This window comes from Magallana gigas, chromosome 5, assembly GCF_963853765.1.
Source record: "Magallana gigas chromosome 5, xbMagGiga1.1, whole genome shotgun sequence".
Lineage (NCBI taxonomy): Eukaryota > Metazoa > Mollusca > Bivalvia > Ostreida > Ostreidae > Magallana > Magallana gigas.
Window position 1 is genome coordinate 31,368,637 of NC_088857.1, and position 21,373 is coordinate 31,390,009.

General features: G+C 33.1%; 1 protein-coding gene across 3 annotated transcripts; it reads right to left on the minus strand.

Annotated features, from left to right (window-relative positions):
• Positions 1–1,668: 1,668 nt before the first annotated feature.
• LOC105333425 (uncharacterized) lies at positions 1,669–21,140 on the minus strand. 3 transcript variants are annotated; one of them, XM_011436388.4, is made up of 14 exons: positions 20,920–21,139; positions 10,357–10,434; positions 9,913–9,966; positions 9,667–9,735; positions 8,996–9,094; positions 8,601–8,636; positions 8,170–8,235; positions 7,632–7,661; positions 7,369–7,398; positions 6,673–6,711; positions 4,720–5,071; positions 4,272–4,451; positions 3,680–3,978; positions 1,670–3,417 (listed from the first exon to the last, which is right to left on the minus strand). In XM_011436388.4, exons 1-14 carry the CDS (start codon positions 20,940–20,942, stop codon positions 2,862–2,864), a joined length of 1,911 nt encoding a protein of 636 aa, XP_011434690.2. In that variant the 5' UTR covers positions 20,943–21,139; the 3' UTR covers positions 1,670–2,861. The 3 variants fall into 3 exon arrangements, with proteins under 3 accessions (XP_065940433.1, XP_011434690.2, XP_011434692.2); XM_011436390.4 differs by having other exon boundaries at positions 3,248–3,428; XM_066084361.1 differs by lacking the exon at positions 9,913–9,966 and having other exon boundaries at positions 1,669–3,417; positions 20,920–21,140.
• Between the last annotated feature and the right edge of the window lie 233 nt (positions 21,141–21,373).

The following is a 21,373-nucleotide window of genomic DNA, read 5'->3' on the forward strand; positions in this document are numbered from 1 at the left end:
TTTGAAGATAGGTACAATTGATTTGAAGATAGGTACAAATGCAATGAATTGAAGATAGGTACAATTGAATTAAAGATAGGTACAATTGAATTGAACCTATCTTCAATTACTTATCTTCAATTGCGTTCATTATTTTCAACAATACACAAAACGAATTGAACCTAGGTATAATTGAATTGTACCTATCTTCAAATCCTTTGTAGATATGTCTGAATTGAACCTATTTTCAAATCAATTGTACCTATCTTTAAATGAATTTTACCTATCTTCAAATGAATTAGAGATAGGTATAATTCAATTGAACCTATCTTTAATTGAATTGAAGATAGGTATAATTCATTTGTACCTAGGTATAATTCATTTGTACCTAGGTATAATTATTTAGAGATAGGTATAATTATTTACACCTATCTTCAATTCAATTGTACCAATCTTCAATTAATTGTACCTATCTTTAATCCAATTGTACCTATCTTCAAATGATTTGAAGATAGGTACAATTAATTGAAGATAGGTACAATTATTTGAAGATAGGTACAACTATTTGAATATATGTTAATTTGGCGTTCCATAGAATTCTACAGCGAACCGTACGCGCATAATTTTCGCGCATGTAACAATTTTTAATGTTACCCGTTGCTAAGTGCGTTGCTAACGTTGAGGGTAATTGAACGGATTATGAACTGCGTCTTAACCAATCAGATTTCAGTATTTAACATGAAAGTATAACAATAAAAAATGTTGATATCTGTTGTATATATAAACGATAACGAAAATATATTTTGACATAATTATATTTTAATAAATTTATTGCCAATAAAAGCACATATTAGCCTTGCAAACAATATTTGCTTGAACATGCAAATAAAGAAAATTAAATAATGATAGCAGCTAAAAGTGCATGGCACGCCAAATTCACAAAAATGAGCTAAACACAGTTTCACAGTCGAGAAAATAGATTTATCTGTTGTAAACTGTAGTTTACGGACAGAAAACTATAGTTAACGCCGTTAATCTATTTTAAGATCAACCACAGTTAACGCGATTGTCTATATTTCAGAACTGTTAATCTAATTAACACTTAAAACAATCATTTGCAAGTGCAAAACATAGTTTATCTGATAAATGAAGTTTCATGATTGATTAACAACACTTATAACTATAGTTAACGAATATAAATTAAAGCTTTCATATATGAATCTCCATTTAGAAGCAAAATATATTGTTAACATTATTTTGTTTACAGATAGATAAACTTACATGTAGATTATCATTCATAAACTATAGTTCGCGACCACTAAATATAGTTTTAAAAATCTAAGCACATTTATAGTTAATTAATCGTTAGCTAATGTTTACGGTTTGTTGATTATGACAAACAGTCGATAAACCTTGTCTATCAAATGTGAAACTGTGTTCAGTTCATTTTTGTAAATTTGGCGTGTCAAAGAAGTGGTTCGCCATTCAAGTCAAAGGTAGACAACTTATTAGGGTGAATCCATAAGTCTATGATCAAAAGATATCCTCCAAAATTAAAATATACGGAAGAAATGTGTTCGTAGATATGAGAAATTTGAAATCAAAGAAATATTTAGCAATGGAGTTTGAATGCTAATTAGTTGACACTAATTGCTTTACACACTATGGATATCTTTTTAATAAAACTAGCTTGCAACTTTAACTTTAATTAAGCTGTAATAAGTATATTATTGTAAGCATATAAATGTCTTTATTCCAAGAGGCAAATATCTCATAGGTTATACATGTACATGTAAACATACATATTAGATACAACAGGATAACAATATACAAAGTGTACATAATCAATTTTGATTATTCACATGAGGAGTTTGATGCTTGTTTGCATAATATAGATATTTCCCTAAATTACACAGTTCTTTAGTATTTGAGGAACGTAGTAACTGTACATGTATAACTTATACACACTTGGATTTCGGGAGTAGTATTTTTTAATATACTTTTCTCTTAAACTACGAAGTGATGGACAAATAAGTAAAAAATGGAATTCATCTTCAATCTCATTTAAGTTACAAAAGTCACATTTTCGACAATCACGTTTTAAATTATCATACCTCCCTGTTTCAATGTTTAAGTCATGTGAAGACAACCGTAATCGTGTAATTAATTTACAATATTTTACATGAATTGGTTTCTTTAGATAAACTTGTAAACAAAAGTAATCAACAACATGTTTATACAACATACATTTTGACGCATTGCTTATATCGTTAACAACGTTTTGTTTAAAGACATCACACATTCTATCATATATAATATCTAAATAGCAGATTCTTTCATAGAACTGTACATATAAATTGGCCAAGCCTTAGGTGCACAATTCTTTCCTAACATTTGAAATCCATGTGTCATTTTTTTCACCTTGTCTTCGTAGCATGCTTTTAAATACAGTTTTTACTGTTACTTAATTTTAATCAGTATTGAAATTTTTTTTTGTTTCCTGAATATTTCTAGTGGAAATCTACCTAGTTCATAATATACTGCACTGTTGCAAGTATTTTTTCGGACACCCAAAACCCTTTTACAAAAATTTATATGCACATTTTCATTATCCATAAATTATATCGATAACTACGATTATAAATTAAGACAACTCAGTCCGCATACAAGGAGGACAGGAATTATGGTCCAATTGGAGCACTGCTGTGGATACTGTATATATTTACTGTAGATACCCAAAATACACACATGCGAATAAACTTCTCTCTATTCAACTATTAATCATTCATGAGTTTATGTGTCCTTTAATAATAAGACCATCCATATTTATAAAATTTGAAAATACCGCACGATAAAAAAACCCCCAAAACTACAAACAATGCTTATAAGGGTCTTGGTGTCTTTAAACCAACAAACGTCTGTCCTTTAGACAATGTGAAAACAGAACTTTTATCAAGACATCCGGGTTTCCTCCCTACGAGCATCCATGGGTCAAACTCTTGCCGATGGAGTTTCCTCTTGGAACCACTGTCTAAACTAAAATCCAAAACCGTGTTCGGACACCCACCCATTCTAGTGTCCTTATCAATTCTAAAAGACAAACAATTTTCCCTTGCTCGATTTGAAAACACTATGAAACAGTTGAGCACCTTTTGCCTGCTGGACCTTTTTCGTATAGAGTTTCCGGATAGATGTATGCGGATTCTTTGAAAGTTTTTCAAATAGAAGTCTTCTGATATACCAATCAACCACAGTGGCTTATATTGGTCCAGAAGGCTTGGTAAGTTTTCTATCATAATGCAGTTGATGTAAACCGTGGCTTCCTGAGGATTGACAATCTTTATGTGTATGGTAATTTTACACATGAATACATCGGCGTAAGCTAGTTTAGCCTCATCTTGGTTCATCTTCCCTGGCGCAACTAAGCCAACTGATAATCTAAGATAAAACTGAATTAATAAGAAATATTTTGAATTCGAATATCAAACTTTTTTATATTGAATATTGACTTTAAATTTGTGCGTTACTGGTAATTTAATACTTGTGTTGAAAATTTTGTGGATTTACACATATGTATAAAGCAGACATCACTAAAGTTTTAACTGAAAGGTTTATACTGACAATTAGGAAATAAAACTATAACGTCTTATTGGAATGAGACAATAAATATAACCATAACATTCATTCAGAAACCGTTTACCCCGATCTATTAGGAAAATTCTTCATTGTCATGACGACTCTGTTCGCCTCTTGACTCAGGGAACACTCTGCCTTGGACTTTATCGTAGGTTCCCCATCATTCCATAGGATTGCCACTGGTTCCAGTGGGCCAGCATCAGTGTCTCGGAAACTCTCTAGATCTAGCTTCACGGAAAAGGCTTTGTTAAACTTTTCGATGTCGTGCTGAACGTACAACCTCTGGGATACTTTCTGTAGCTTGAACTTCTCTGGGAATAAACTGTGACGTTTCACCATAGCACGTTTGTCAACATTACTGAGCTGCAATAAATATCAAGAAAAGAATTTTATAAAGAGTACGTTGGAGTTTTAAAAAACCCCACTGCAATAAAAAGTAGTACTTTGGAGTTGAAAAAAACCCCTCTGAAATATAAAGTTGTATGTAATTTGTCTTCAACATGATGTACACTCATCAGGAATTCAGATGCTTATGTATAACACACTATTCTTAAGTACGATTGATAAATTACATGTACATGTAGATAATGTTTGTAAACACAGTTGCAGTCCATTTGTTGATAAAAAAAAAAACCCTTATATCTGCAAAGGTATACCTGCATAGCAATTGGTTGAGGCATTTCCACAGTTTGTGATGGCATATCCATTGACACGCCCCCTGAGTGTTTGAAAGACAATGTGTTCCCCTCGGGTTGAATTATTTCTGTTTCTTTTATGGGGATCTTGACGATGTAGAACGATTCAACTTCTGTTGCGTGGAATTTTATTTCGTCTCCCTGTGGAATGAAATGCTATATATTTATTTACTCTATGCTCGACATTATCTTTGAACCTCAGGTGGTAACTAAACCGGTACCTTCGAGATAAGAATATTGTATTTATGATAATGCTTTAGTATATTTTTATTCCAAATAACACGCGTTTTCGGTTCAAATTAATCTTTGCTTTATATTATTTTTCAAAAAATGTATGAAATGACATTAAGATAATTCAAAATTGTTTAATTCACTTCAGTTATACGTGAACTGCCTTAAGAAAAAGTACCTTACAATAGGCCATTCTGGTTACCCAATTGGACTTGTTCTTTATCCTTGCCTCATACCTATACCCGACATCTTTTTCGTCTTTATTCACTTTTACAGAAAAAGTAACAACTGCTTCGTCAGATTGATCAAATACCAGCACTTTTTTCCTGTCCCTTTTATCTACTAGCAAGTAAATATCTGTGCACATTTTCTCCATGAATCGCAGAGTAATATCCCTTAGTTCAGCAGCCCTCTTCTCTTGTGACCACGTGACAGCTCGTATAGGATCCACGTGGTACCTATCGGGGTACTCGATGGTCACATTTTGGGACAGTGTCATTCTTGTCATGCATGCGTCTACAGGATTCGAACTAAAAGAACAAGTTGGAAATATCTTATGTGTGTTGAATAATAAATAAAAAACACGTTTGCGGGCTATGTATTATTCCCCTACCTTCTTAGCCTCTTGTTTACCAAAGAAAAATGATCTATTGGTTATTGACACCTACCTCGTTTTGGATCTCTTATCAATTATTTATAAATTGGGTAAAAGAAAGTTATAACTGTCGGCAAAAAGTTAGTTGATAGAAGAAATAGCAAAATATATATTATTAATACTAGTAGACTAATTGTTCTCGAACAATTAGAGGTCTTTCCACCTCAGTATTTTTTATGTTTTGTTACAATATAATTAATAAAACATTTTCTTTGCAGAACTGTATTAAAAAAATCAAAAACTTTAATATGAGATTTTTTTTTGGTTTGACCTTGACTTTTGAGCTTTATGTCACATTGAATGGTAAAGGTCAGCATTTAGTTTAAAGGGGTTTGATGACCCTACGATGTAAGGTTCAAAAGTTGTAAGTGTTTTTAACAAACTTAAGAAACTTTCAGGGGCGATAACTGCTAAAAGAGGTACTCAGGCCCTTTCGGTTTGATAAACTGAAAAACCCTTTAAAAGTACTGAATACATTAGTAAAAGTTTCAAGTCTTTATCTCTAACGGTTTATGAGAATTAGCCATAACAAGCTTTTTGTACAATAGGGGCAATAACTCTATAATTGTTTCAAGGTAGGGGCTGACGGGTTATAATTTGAAATGTCTCAAGAAGTCATACCACATCCTTGAAAAGTTTTTCTGTACCATCCTAAACAAAAGAAATCTAAAAATTCATTAATTAACAGATTTTCAAATGACTTTGACCTTTGACCTTTATGTCATTTTGTTTGGTCAAGGGAGACGCTTCCATCCAAAGTGGTCCGAAGTCTCTATGACAAAAAATAAAAAAAGTTGGAAGTGATTTTTTAAACAACTAAATACTTTCAGGGGCAATAACTACTAAAAGGGGGCCTCAGATCCTTTAGGTTTGAATTGATTGAAGAACCCTCTTAGTGTACTGAAGACATTGGTAAAAATTTCAAGTCTCTATCTCTTTAAGTTTCAGAGGAGTAGCGATAATATGCTTTTAGTACACATGGGCAATAACTTTGTAAGTTCTGGGAGTTATCAAGCAAAGAGTCATTTAATACCATAACTTTTAATGCTCAATAACATAAAGAAAAAAATGTTTCAATATCTCTAGAAACAAAAAAGCTGTCCCTGGAAAAAAAGAGAAGAAAAAAAAATAATAAAAAACATAAGAAATACAAAAGGTCTTTCACCTGAAAGGTAGAAAGACCTAACTAGTAGATTATACTACAACTATATTTGATAACCTGACATCAGTCTATAAAAGTCAAAAAATGCGTATGTTTGCATACAAACTAATGGAAACTTATTAGATCGGATACGGTTTAACCAGTACCTGACTGTGTATGGACAGAAAAAGATTTCTTTAGAGACAAACCAGAAAATAAAATGCCCACTAGATGTACATATATCATTAAACCTTAGCAGTAATAATAACAATACAATAACTTGTAAACTATGTGTTTTATAAAGACCAATGCACTCTAAAAAGGCTTTATAATACCTCGCTGGTTTATCATCTTGTGCATCACTGTCGGAATCGCTATAAATTGAAAGAAAATAAGTAACTGTTAAAGTCATCAGAATTAGTTGTTCAGTTAAAATTTGTGAAATCGTGGCTTCTCGATCTTAATATACATAAATCCATAACCTTAATGGATTATCAAAAACAAATTTTATTCATCTTATAAGAAGCCAATTCAACAGGGAAAAAACTCAGTTGAGGATGTGAAAGATAATCTAAAATCATCCTCGCTAAGTGGTAGATATTATGTTAAAATTACACAGCTGACGGATGCCTTGTGTCTTAGGAAAGTGTATATGAAAGAATCCTAACTGCTCGATGACCCAGAGCACAGAGCATAGGTCTAAATGTTAAGCGCTTCTGTGGCATATAAATGTAGTTTTGTGTTAAAACAAGTACAATATTCCCGACAGGAGGTTTAATAGCCAATAAATCAATCAAAATGAATACATTGAAAACGGAAAACATAATTGCAAGACCTATGAAAGATATGCGCTCATACGTAATAAAATTTCCTTATTCCTTTCTTTGTTATAAGGAAGTGCTAGGAAAATGCATATTCAATTTTTAAATTCACATATTTTTACTTTATTTAAAATGGAATCTTATAATAGTCAATATTTTTACGAACGAATTTAATTGACATTATACATATCCCCTAGAAGAAAAAGTTACCTTTCAAAGTCTGGAGGTGCATCATACTCACTATAAATTATTGAAAACGTCAAATGCATGAATAAAATGATAATAATATTTCACCATATTAACATAAAAAAAAGTAATATTAATATCTATTTTCACAGTCATTAAGAAATCGCATCATAAGAATATTAGAAATAGGAGATCATTTGTTACCTTACGGTCATGAATATCTGTAAGAATTTTCTTTCTTTCTTTTGTTTCAAGAAATACATTCACTCATTTGAAAGTAAACTCACCTTTCGGGGTCTGAAGTGACTTCAGATTCACTATTAATGTAGAAAATGATTATAATACCTGAATACAATCAAAATAGGTAATAAAGTTTACATGTATATCTTGAGAGATACTAGATATTCAAAGAAATGATTAGGAGGGTATTTGATGATCTACATGAGATTTCGAATGTGAAACAAAAAGGCACAAAATACAATGTAGGTGACGTAGTGTTTTACAATTTCTTTTTTGATTAAAAAAAATTCTCAAAATAATATCTTTATATTTTTTAATTTACTAGTATATTAGTTATAATCTCCAATTCATTTTGCCAAACTACCAGGATTCAAAAAAGCAATATTGGCATTACCTATAATATTTTCAAAAGAATCTAATATTTTTTTTTAAAAATATGGTCATGCGATACTCTTGTGCAGTATCTTCCCTTTTTACAGTTTAATGCAGAGGACACAAGCAAAGACAAAAATCTGAATAATGAAATAAATCCAAAATTTAATTATTTAAAACTGTATTGAAATATTTTAAAACTGCTAAGCATACCATTCGAAGTCCACTTCCTCTATCCAGCTTCTAGGACTCGCGTGGTCGATATAATCTTCTGGTTCACTTAAACAGGGAAAGACAGAATTGCTATTCATCAAATACATAATCATTTAATATCTCTTAACACCATTTTATCTGTTATTTTTTTTAACCCTATTACTAGTCCGAAATATCTGACGTTTTCTGGCCTTTTAAAATGATTTTGATATTTTACCCGGGAAGTAAAATTAAAATTGTTTAAAAAGTAGGAAAACATCAGATACTTCAGACTTCCCTATCACATGTACATGAATTCTTATATTTTAACTTGTGAAGTTCTGTAAAGTTGTAAAGTTTATTTTTTTGTCTGTTTATGGAAGGCTTGGCAGAAGGTACTTCGTATCATTACCATTGTACTCCTTATTTGCTTTATTGCAACGTATAGTTACCTGTCTACTTCTTCTGCCGGAGAATCTTCATCCTGTCTACAGAAAATTGCAAAATGAAAACTATGCTGGGTTTTTTAACAATTGTCTTTATTACAACGATTTTAAATTTCTAAACTGTTAAATTAAATGGATTAAAATAAATATCGTAAAATTCACAGCTACGAGGAAACGTATTGTACATTCGAGGAAATCGTCCTTCTAATTAAACATTTTGCACTTTCATTGCTTCTTGCTCTTTGATTATTAATGAATGTTAGATTTTATGTTCATTGAAACCATCTCTGAAATACTTGTTTGACGAGTTTTACAAATAACGATGAAACAATGCAATCAACAATATTGAAAAAAGGATTGAGGGATATGACCAGTTCTCGAATTTTTAAAAAAATTCTTACTGTGGCGGTTTTGGTGTTTTTTCTACTGCTCCGATCTTTTTGTTCCATGCTGGATCAAATTCTACCCCTACTAAAGGTTTGTGGGGTTTCACCACCTCTCTATAAGTGATAAAAATAAAATATTCATAATTGTAGTCATCCTGTCATCAGTCTCTGATTTGGTATAGTTGAGATTATTCAATTATGACAATTTCAAGATATTGGTTCATTCTTCAGTTTATACTGTCCAAAGTTAGATAAATCTACATTAAATGTCACCGTTGATGTCACCTTCAGCATACAAATTTAAACACAATATTTTCTAAAGAGTGAGTTTTATTTATTTACATTATATTTACACACAAAAAATAGTTTGAGTATTCATGTTACAATATAAAATTTTTTGAATGATCTGTTCTGTCAGATATTAGTCAATTTCAGTCAGTGTTTCAAAACAACAATTTCTTTTGAATCTTAGCCGCAGGTGACGTTTAACATAAGTTAAACTTTATACAATCTTATGAAACTTAAAATAATGACAATATGCTGCGTTAAATTTAAAACTCGCAGAAACGTATGCGCATTGAATATATACTTATTTAATTTGAAAAAATATCTCACAACTTTAGCATATCCTTTAGTAAAAAAAAATGGTAGCACATAATGCACAAACTGCATGCTATCTTTCTTACTTCCGAACTGTATGAAAACCATGTCTATCTTCAGCGTCTGCCAACAGTTGTTCGACTTCGTCTTTGTCACTGAAGAAAAAGGAAGTTAGGTGTCCATAACAAACGTAATTTCAAAATTCCAAAAAATTAAACACATCCTAAACGTATGACTAGTATAAAAATTTTTTTAACCTTATGGAACAACCAATATCTAAAAAGATAGATATAAATTCAATGATGCAATATGTATATGGAAAAAGAACTTGCCCATCTTCCTCATCACTCTCAAAATCTGGAACATAGCCTGCTCCAGGCGAAATTCTGTTTTGAGAAGGGGAAAAACCGTGTTAAATATTCTAATAACAGTTTTTTTTTTTACTAATAATTGAAGAAATACAATTGATTTATTATGTTTTATGGGCTATGATGATGAACTTGAGCTGGTTTCTCAATTTGACGTGGGCATTTAATTCATTATTTTCCTATTCCTTTGCGCTAAATGGATATACCTCCTGCTTGTGATATACAGGTACAAAATATGTCTGTTTGTAACTTTGAGGTCTTATGTCATAAAAAAGCTCGACATTCGTGTACAGAATTTTTTTTTCCTATTAAAATTTGTAAAAACACACATTTCAACCAACTTACTGTGGTTTCAGTCTGATGATTTATAATTATACACAACGAGCAAAATCAATTAGGTGGACTCACGTTCTAAACGACACAAAATCGGAGGCTTTGTTTTCATCGTTATCATCTTCTTCGTCGTCTTCATTGAAGTCCCTTTGACTGAATTCATGTAAGTGGTAATAATAGCGTTATCATACAATTAAAAGGACAAACAGTTATTACACAACATAACATCAAGAAGACAACTTCAATATTTATATTTAATCAGTATTTTACACTGTTTCTTAAGCAAAGCGATTGAGTATATGCAACTCAATAAAACTAAAACCAATTAAGATTTTTGGCGTAGGGAATACTAGTATATGCATTCCATAAATTTATCATTACTGCTTTTAAAAACATTCTCTAGCTGTAATCAGTTCATAAAGCGAAATACTTTTTCTTCAAATATATATATAGAAAAAAATCTAAACATAGTTAAATAATAGCATCTATATGCATGTTATATAGATGCCTTTATCTTATGAGGAAATTGAAGTGTTCTTTTTGTTCGGGCTCGATATTGAATCGGGCTCGGTATACCAATCCTTTTCAAAATCAACCAGGGCTGAAAGGTAGCAAAAAGTTTAGCTCGCTCAATTTTTCAAAAAATTATTACAATCTTTTTAACTTAAGTTTTAATATTGTCAAAATAAATCACATCAGGTATTTTGGAAAAGATTTTAAGCATTGATGTTAATGTTTAACGGTAATTTGCTTCGGATTTTAATGGATTGAATTGTAGACAATTTATTTTTAATAAAACCCCCTTTTGCTAAATTCTTGAAATTAAGTACATTAAATCATGCGATAAAAATAATTGAACCATTTTCTTTAAATTGCTTTCATGCATTCGATATGCCACGAGGAAAACCTAAAGGGAACAAGGACAAAGGAGCCACGTGCTCCGGCGCCGGCGGAGGTCCGTCAAGCCTGGACTCGAGGAAGAGATAGAGAAGAGCGGAGAGTCAACTAGATTTCCAACAGCTTACCCTCAGTGCCATACAGGTCACACAAGTGCCTCTGACTGCTGTCGATGAGCACCAGCAGGCAGCGACTAGCACAGGGATTGAAAACCCGACAACTAGTGCAAGCACATGGCAAGGTACGCCTGAAATGCCCCAATTGTTAGCAAGCACTATGTACCAAATAGCAATTAATGTTTCTCAAAATATTAAGGCCAAAATTATTAGTTCAGCTTATGTAGACCTTGCTTTGCTGTTGAGTATTACGAATGTAATACCTACAGAAAAGTCTATCTATATCAATGAAAAGGGGAAACTGATGACGAGAGAAACAAGTAAACCATCGGTCAAAATTGACAGTATTGAAAAGTGGACAGATGCGTTCATTATATATAGCAGTATTTATTCATCAGCCCACCTTGATTCAGTTCAAGGTTTATTCAATTATTTGCATGATGTTAGATTGGGGGCGGTAAGAGTAGGGGGTCTGGGGTTTAAAAGCTACGATGATCAATTCCGCCTACGGCGTAGCATGGATCCCTCAATTCCATGGGGAAAGGTGGACAGCGAACTTTGGCTTATTTACATGTCTCCATCTAGCTCATTGCAAATTGCTTCCACTGTTTCCCAGCAGTCTACCAACATATGTTTTGATTACAATTACAGGGGAAATTGTATTCGTCCAGTTTGTGTTTATCACCATTCATGCATCAGGTGCCACGGTAACCACCCAGTATCCCAATGCCCGCTTGCACTATCCTACCCTCAGTCTCAAACTCGGGTCAACAACATAAGGTTTAACAACCAGGCAATTCCTAAGTTAGTTAACCATCAAGCATTTACCCCCATTCGTTTTCGTCCCCGAACACCACAGCCTCGGGTCCCCAGGGGCAACACCCCAAGGCATAACTGGCCCACCACTACCTATCATAACACATATTCCACCAGAACCATGGGATATGGGAAAAACTCCAATTAAAATCAACAGTTTGATTACTTGTCTTGATGCCTATCCTAGGAAAGAATCAGCACTGGAATTAAAACGGGGATTTACTGAGGGATTTCATTTACAGTACAATGGGCCTAGGATACATAACATGTCCAAAAGTTTAAGGTCAGCCTCTGAACATTATGAACACTTAATGGATAAAGTATAGGAAAAGAAATAAGTATGGGTAGAATCATGGGCCCTTTTCAAGAAAGGCCAATATCTAATCTCCATATTTCACCTGTAGGAGTAGTACCTAAAGCTGATGGGGGGTGGCGTATGATTATGCACCATTCCTATCCTAAATATGAAAGTATTAATTATTTTATTGACCCAGAAGTGTGTTCTGTGCATTATTCAGACATGATATCTTCCCTAGGAAAAGGGGCATTACTGGGAAAGGTAGATGTGAAAAGTGCATTTAGGTTAATCCCTGTTCATCCAAGTGACTTCGAATTGTTAGGTTTTTCAATTGACTCCTTATATTATGTAGACAAATGTTTGCCAATGGGGTGTTCAATAAGCTGTAAGATATGGGAAACATTTGCTAATTTTTTGCAATGGCTTACTCAAAAACGCTCAGGGTTAGAAACATTAGATCACTATTTGGATGACTTTATATTTGCAGGAAAGATAGGGACTAACAACTGTGAAAAACTTACGTCAGAATTTGATAATATTTGTACAGAACTTAATATTCCATTAGCAGAGGACAAAACTTTGGGTCCTGTTTCTGTGCTTACATATTTAGGGTTAGAAATTGACACAGTCAATATGCTCATAAAAATTCCTAAACCAAAAGTAGAAATTTTGAAACAGTATGTGCAGGAATTTTTGTCCAGGAAATCAGTTTTTTTGAAAGAATTGGAATCATTAGTAGGAATGTTCAATTTTTTTGGCAAAGCAATCAGGTCAAGTAGAGCATTTAATCGCAGATTCTATGATGCAATGAGTGGGGCCTCTGAGGCTCATCATCATATTTAATTAGGTTATTGTCAGAGTTGAAGGATGATTTACACATGTTGGCTATATTTTTGGAGAAATTTAATGGCATTTCATATTTTCCATCCAGAGAATGGATAAGCTCGGATGTTTTAGAATTGTTTACAGATAGTACAGGTAATGCAGAGCTTGGATGTGGTGCATATTTTCAAGGGAGATGGGCATTCTTTGAATGGCCACCAAAATGGCATTCATCTGACATAATTAGGGATATGACATTCCTGGAACTAGTTCCCTTGGTTTTAGCTATTAGGTTATGGGGTCAGGATTTGGAATGCAAAAAAGTTTTGTTTTTCATAGACAATAGTGCATTAGTAAGCATTGTTAACAAACAAACTTCCAAGTCTAAGAGGGTAATGAAGTTAGTGAGGGAACTTGTTCTTATGCTTATGCAGTACAATTGTATTTTCAAAGCTAAACATATAGAAAGTAGCAATAATTGTATCGCTGATTCTATTTCATGCAAGCAATGGGGAAAATTCAGACAGTTAGCACCATAGGCAAAGGAGCAGGCAGAGCCAATTCCACAAGATTTTCTGCAGATGATTTACAGTTTCAAGTAGATAAGTTATTTCAGGCTTCATTGTCAAAGAACACAAAACTTGCTTAGATACAGGTTTAACAGCATTTCAAAAATTTAGATTGGAGCACAAGTTTCAAAATGTATGGCCACCATCACTAGAACACATTGTACAGTTTATTGCATATTTATCTCTTAAAGAGTTTTCTTCAGCTACAGCTAGGTTATATGTGTCAGCAATTGGTTTTGAATGCAAGTCTAGGGACCTAGATGATGTTACAAGAAATTTTCTGGTTGTTAAGATGTTACAGGGAATGAAAAGATTGTCAGTGAAGAAGGACACAAGACTCCCAATTACTCATTCTATTCTGTGCAAAATTGTTCAAGTGTTACCTTAAGTTTGTACTAATTTGTATGAGTCTCATCTTTTTCAAGCTGCATATATGTTAGCATTTTTTGGTTTTTTAAGAGTTGGGGAATTAGCAATTTCCAAAGGCAATAGTCCAGCTACTATCATTAATGTATCGGACATCAATTTTTCCCTAGATAAGTCCAACATGTTTTTAACCATCAGGCAATCAAAGAACGACCAATACGGCAGAGGGGTAACTATTTGCATTGAAAAATCTTCCAGTTTTCATTGTCCAATAAGGTATATGTTAGCTTTTTTGTCCATGAGGCCTCGAATTAACGGTCCAGTATTCTGTCATTCTGATGGTAGCCCACTCACTAGATTTCAGTTCTCAGCAGTGTTAAATACGCCACTAATGCTCTAGGACTGCATAGCCATCGATACAAATCACATTCTTTTAGGATAGGGGCTGCCACTGCTGCATATCAGCAAGGTTGCCATTCAGATTCTATAAGAGAGGCAGGCAGATGGAAATCACAAATCTATAAATCTTACATTCGCTGCCCTATTAAACAAGTTTGCTGTTAAACTTTCTGCTCTCAGATTCTTCAGTATGGTGTGTGGGGTCTTCCATTATTAGACATGCCTTTCTAGCAGCCATGCTTAGAACAGGAGGAATTAACCTGGGGTTGGAAAGATTGGGAATAAAAATATGGTGGCAAGGGTATGCTGAATTAAAGTTCACTGACCTAAAGAAAAAGGTTATGTATCTTACTAGGTGAGAGGAAGCCCCTGACTTTCTCGTTATTCATTGTGGGGGGAATGATTTAGGTGACCCTGACTGGCCCCTCGCTGAATTAATAGAACATATGTCCGAGAGCATAACCAACCTAGCTGATCTCCTACCAAAGACTAAGTTAGTTTGGTCTCAAATATTGCCACGCAAGTCTTATAGATATTCTTCAGACCTTGAAGCTATGGAGAGGAATCGTAAACGCTTCAATAGGGCAACAGCATGTCAAATACAGGACTTAGGGGGGGCATATATTAAGCACCCAGATATTACTAGGAACATCAACCAGTTTTTGGGCAATGACAATGTGCATCTCAATCCTTTGGGTAACAAAAAGTTCTTGAGTGACATTCAGGGGGGCCTTGAATATTTCCGAAAAGGGCTTGGGACAGTATTTCCAGACGAACGCCAATAAAAGTTACTTCACGTACATACAATGCAACTTAATACTAAAATAGGTTATCCCTAAACATTAAAATCATAAATTTGATAAATGGGTTTTTGGTCGTGGGTCAGTTGAATTGGGCTCCCCTTGTGGGGTGACCTTAAACCTTCAGTTGAAGGTCATGTGGCATGTGCGCCCGTCCATTCAACTGATGTGTCAAGTTTGTGAAATAATTAACAAATATATTGTTCGCGGTTAACCCGGAACAATCAAATGCTATTGATTTATGCTGCTGCTCATTTTGTGCTTGTTGCTGCTGCTGCTACCATATTGCATTTTAACTATAAACATTCAAATGTTCAAACTACAATTGCTGCTGATATTGAACTTATATTATAAACATTCAAATGTTCAAACTATAGCTGTTTGCGGTCAACCCGAAATAGCAAAAAATATTTGTGCTGCTCATGTTGATCGTACTTGCTGCTTTGTTGTTGGGTCTGCCCTGCTTGGTGACCCATGCTGCTTTTATTGCCACGACCAAAAACGCCAAACAATAAAAATCTAATTACACCTTTACTTGTGTTTTGTAATTTCTTCTATATAGATAATGTCTAAATTTATAGTTCTGAGGTTGCCTATGCTTGTCTATTTCTTAAACGATCGACACTAAAAGCTTTTTTGACTGCACATTGAGCAATAAATCCACAAAGGTAAAATCAAGAAGAACACTCCCATGATACAGTATTAGAATTAGGAAGACCAGAATTACTACACAGATAGGAAAACAAGAACAAAACAATCATCAAACAGCTGTGAATTAAGGTGACAGCAATTATATCAAAGTAGTAAAACATAGAGGCAACATTCATTTTACATACAGAATTCAAAAAGACAGCACTGAATAAAATAAAATTGAGATCAGAAGAGAACATTTATTGTATAGAAATAAACCAAGAACACAACAATATATAAATAGTGCCTGTTTGGGAGGGTAACAGTTGAAATTGACACCCCGAGAAAACCATTGTCAACCGACGCGAAGCGGAGGTTGACAATGGTTTTCGAGGGGTGTCAATTTCAACTGTTATCCTCCCAAACAGGCACTATTTATTTTGTTATACTGAATGTCTTTTTTAAAAATTTTAAGAAAATTTTACTGCTTTTATATAGGAATAACGTGAATTCTACAGCGAACCGAACGCGCATAATTTTCGCGCATGTAACATTTTTTAATGTTGACCGTTGCTAAGTGCGTTGCTTACGCTGAGGGTAATAGAAAATATTATTAACTGCGTCTTAACCAATCAGATTTCAGTATTATGTCTCCCCTTTCAAAGGGGAGACATATTGTTTTTGTCGACTTTCTTATTCTTCTTATTCTTCATATTCTTCTTATTCTTCTTCATCCAAATTTGTCCAAGCCGTAACTTAAATACCCTTTGACATTGAGACTTCAAACTTGGAACATAGGTAGATGGTATTAAGAAGGAGTGCACGCCATCAAAATTTTTGACCTTGACCTATTTTCTTTTTCAAGGTCAAGCGTTTTATAAAAAAATAGAGTTTGGACTATAACACAAGATTCCTTAAACATACAAACTTTTAACTTGTATCATACATAGATGGTATATAGTCCAGTTCAACCTTACCAAAATTTTTGACCTTGACCTTAAAATTTTATTTCAAGGTCAAATCAGAAAAAACTTCATTGTTCACCTCCTAAATATTCTTTGACAGAAGGACTTCAAACTGTACACAAAGAACAATTATAATACACTGAGGTGTACTATTGATAAACATTTGACCTTGACCTTGTTTTACTCAAGGTCAACTTGAGAAAAAATAATTAAGTTTTGTCTGGGTAGTAACTTAGATACCTTTTGACATTAAGACTTCAAACTTGGAACATAGCTAGATGGTATTTAGAAGAAGTGCATGCCATCAAAATTTTTGACCTTGACCTATTATCTTCTTCAAGGTCAAGAGTTTTATAAAAAATATAGTCCGGACCATAACACAAGACTCCTTAATCATATAATCTTTTAACTTGTATCATACATAGATGGTATATAGTCCAGTTCAACCTTACCAAAATTTTTGACCTTGACCTAAAAATTTCATTTCAAGGCCAAATTAGAAAAAAACTTCATTGTTCACCTCCTAAATATTCTTTGACAGAAGGACTTCAAACTTTACACAAAGAACAATTATAATACACTGAGGTGTACTATTGATAAACATTTGACCTTGACCTTGTTTTACTCAAGGTCAACTTGAGAAAAAATAATTAAATTTTGTCTGGGTGGTAACTTAGATACCTTTTGACATTAAGACTTCAAACTTGGAACATAGCTAAATGGTATTAAGAAGAAGTGCACGCCATCAAAATTTTTGACCTTGACCTATTATCTTTTTCAAGGTCAAGCGTTTTATAAAAAATATAGTCCGGACCATAACACAAGATTCCTTAATCATACAATCTTTTAACTTGTATCATACATAGATGGTATATAGTCCAGTTCAACCTTACCAAAATTTTTGACCTTGACCTAAAAATTTTATTTCAAGATCAAATTAGAAAAAACTTCATTGTTCACCTCCTAAATATTCTTTGACAGAAGGACTTCAAACTTTACACAAAGAACAATTATAATACACTGAGGTGTACTATTGATAAACATTTGACCTTGACCTTGTTTTACTCAGGTCAAATTAAGAAAAAATAATTAAATTTTGTCTGGGTGGTAACTTGGATACCTTTTGACATTAAGGCTTCAAACTTGGAACATAGGTAGATGGTATTGAGAAGGAGTGCACGCCTCCATAATTTTTGACCTTGACCAATCTTGTGTCTCAAGTTAATTCATTTTCTAAACTGTATCATATATGGATGATATCTAACATATAGCTGACTTCATTCTTTTTCACTTATTAAATTTGCCCCATATTACAATCCTTGGGGAGAAGGGGAGACATGTGTTTTTTTGTATAAAAAAAACAATACCCACTAGTTTAACATGAAAGTATAACAATACCTATTATTATAATTTCATGTTAAATACTGAAATCTGATTGGTTTAGATGCAGTTGGTAATCCGTTCTGTTACCCTCAGCGTTAGCAACACACTTGCCAACAGGTAACACAACGAATTGTTACATGCGCGTACGGTTTGCCGTAGAATTCACTTCATTTCTATATAAAAGCAGTAAAATTTTCTTTAAAAAAAAGACATTCAAGATGATAAAATAAATAGTACCTGTTTGGGAGGGTAACTGTTGAAATTGACACCTCTCGCTTCGCGTCGGATGACAATGGTTTTTTCGGGGTGCTAATTTCAACAGTTACCCTCCCAAGCAGGCACTATTTATATAGTGTTTCAGTTTACTACAAAAAGACAAGATTCATGACTGAGCATCACATCAAAACGAAGACGTCAACCAAACCAATCAACTGCAATAAATTAAAAAAAAAACCCAACAAATAACTACCATGGTAAAACTATGAAAATAACAATTTTTGGGCTGTAGTGAATCATTAGCTAAAACATGTAATGCTAATACAAAAGAAAACAACAATCGCCCATTAATGCAATCAAAAAAGACCAAAACATATCGCTATACACAAAACAAACATTCTAAAAGAATAGCATAAACAATACATGTACCCTACAGGAATCTCAGAATTATAAAAGGAATGTCGTTCCATGTGCTCAATATGTTTGGTGAAAGATGCTTTTTTTTTAATTAACGAACCCAAATAGAACAAAAACTAGTCGTTTAAAATTACCGCAATTTTTTCATGATCTGTTGATACAGTTTAATAAAACTCAAACTTGATCTGTACTTTCTCTTTATAAAGCTACACAGCAAGTTTCAAATTAATTCAAATCAAGGTTCAAATCCAATCACAATTCTCTAATCCATTGCGACCAAAAAGTCAAAAAAAAAAAAAAGACAGAATGTCTGACAGGGAGCGATAAAGATTTTCTGAATATACTAGTATATAACAGACATTTCACAATTATGTATACAATCAAATATAAGGAAACAATGTTTTGAGATTACTAAATATTTTGTCGTCAATACTACATTTTTTCAGTACAGAGAACAAAACCTCAAGATTTATGTTCTATGTTGGAAGGCATCCAATTGTCAAGTGCACTAGGTGTCAAGTTATGCAAACTACTGTCATTCCTAGTGTTGTCATTATTACTCGGATATAGCTTAGTCAATTGATCGGAGGCTTTAGATAAGCAGACGTTATTCAATTGATTGTTGCTCATTTTGGAACTTTTAATCCCTTTCAAACAATAAAATGCGAATATAACGTTCAAAGTAACTTTTAATCAAATGACTTTGATAGAGTATATTTACTGTATCAGTTCTAAGTGATTTTGATCTCTTACTGTTTCTCTAAGGATCTCAAAATCAGTAAACAATGAACACCAAAGACAACATTCATTACAAAGCAGTGAAAACAAGACAATGTAATACATGTAATTAGAATACAGTAAAATCAAGAGGACAACATTCACTTCACTGCAGTGTAATCACGCAAAGTAAATCATTATCCAGCAGTAAAATCAAGGTAACTACAACCATTACACTGCAATATAATTAAAATTCCAAAATTTATTTCACTACATTGCATAACAAATGCAATTTTTTTCACACATCACTGTAATCGCAAAGACAAAAACATTACACATCTCTGTAATCATTATGACGCAATTATCTTTTTAACCAAATTTACAAGAATCATTAAGTAGTATTGAATCAAGAGGACATCTAGTGAAAATACGAATACAACAGTGAAATAAAGAAGACAATGATGATACTCTCTCTCTCTCTCTCTCTCTCTCTCTCTCTCTCTCTCTCTCTCTCTCTCTCTCTCTCTCTCTCTCTCTCCACACACACACACACACAAGAAACAAACGGTATCACAGAGCAAAGAAACCTAGAAGACAACATTCAGACAGGAATGATACTGAAAAAAAACAGGTAACGAATTCTTTTAAAAGTAGAACAAACAAAGCAGACCCCAATCTATAAAAATCACAAAGAACAAGCTGATAATAACCGAATGTAAAATATGCAAGTTAGATTATTTAGAATGTCTTAATGGCAATGAAAATGAAAGTGGAATCCCAACTTTGAATCAAGTATTAATATTGGTGATCACTGCGATATTTTTGAATATGGTGATGAATGGTCGTGTCATGTTTTAAGTTCTTCCTAAAAAAAATTATTATGCATTTCAACCAAGGTACTAACAATTTAGAAGATACCGTGGAATGCAATTCATTCTTCATATCAAATTTTAACAATCGTACTGTAATGAATGACTGAAAAATGATTTGCAACAGTGGAACATTGTGGTCGAACTGGGGATGTAAAGTTGTCAATACTAACAATTGCTGTTATATTTTTAAAAACATAAAATCATACGTGAACGTCGATTACTTTTTACAAACAGCCTTTGGTGTCAAATATTGAATTGATTTTCGCTCATTGCAAATTAAAACATAATGCATTGGTTTGACATGTTGTAAATATTACGAATGCAGTTCATCAATAAATTAAGGTAGAAGTTTTACCTTGTACTTCTGAAGACAGACATGGCGACCGTACCTGAGCTTATATCAGATCGATCGGGGAATATATAGAATTGAATAGGTTCAGTGATTTATTAAATGTGTACACATGCAGTTACCCACACAATAAAATGGTTAGGAAAGGTAATGCCGAGCTATTTAATGGGGCTCTTGAATTTCATCTTCCTGGTGTACTTAACCCGAAATCAGTTAAATGTCTTCGGAAATAATATAATACTTGAGTACTAACCTTTTTTTTTATTTTGAATATGTCAGGCCCCTGTTCCCAATATTAAATTTGTCTGCAATATTCTCCAACTTGCATGTTTATCTCTTTATCTTTATAGATAATACCCGTAAATAGCTATCTACCGCATTTGGTACAGAATATGAAATAAGAATACATGTATGACGTCGATTTCTTTTTTTTCTAAAGATACTATCAAAATATTACATC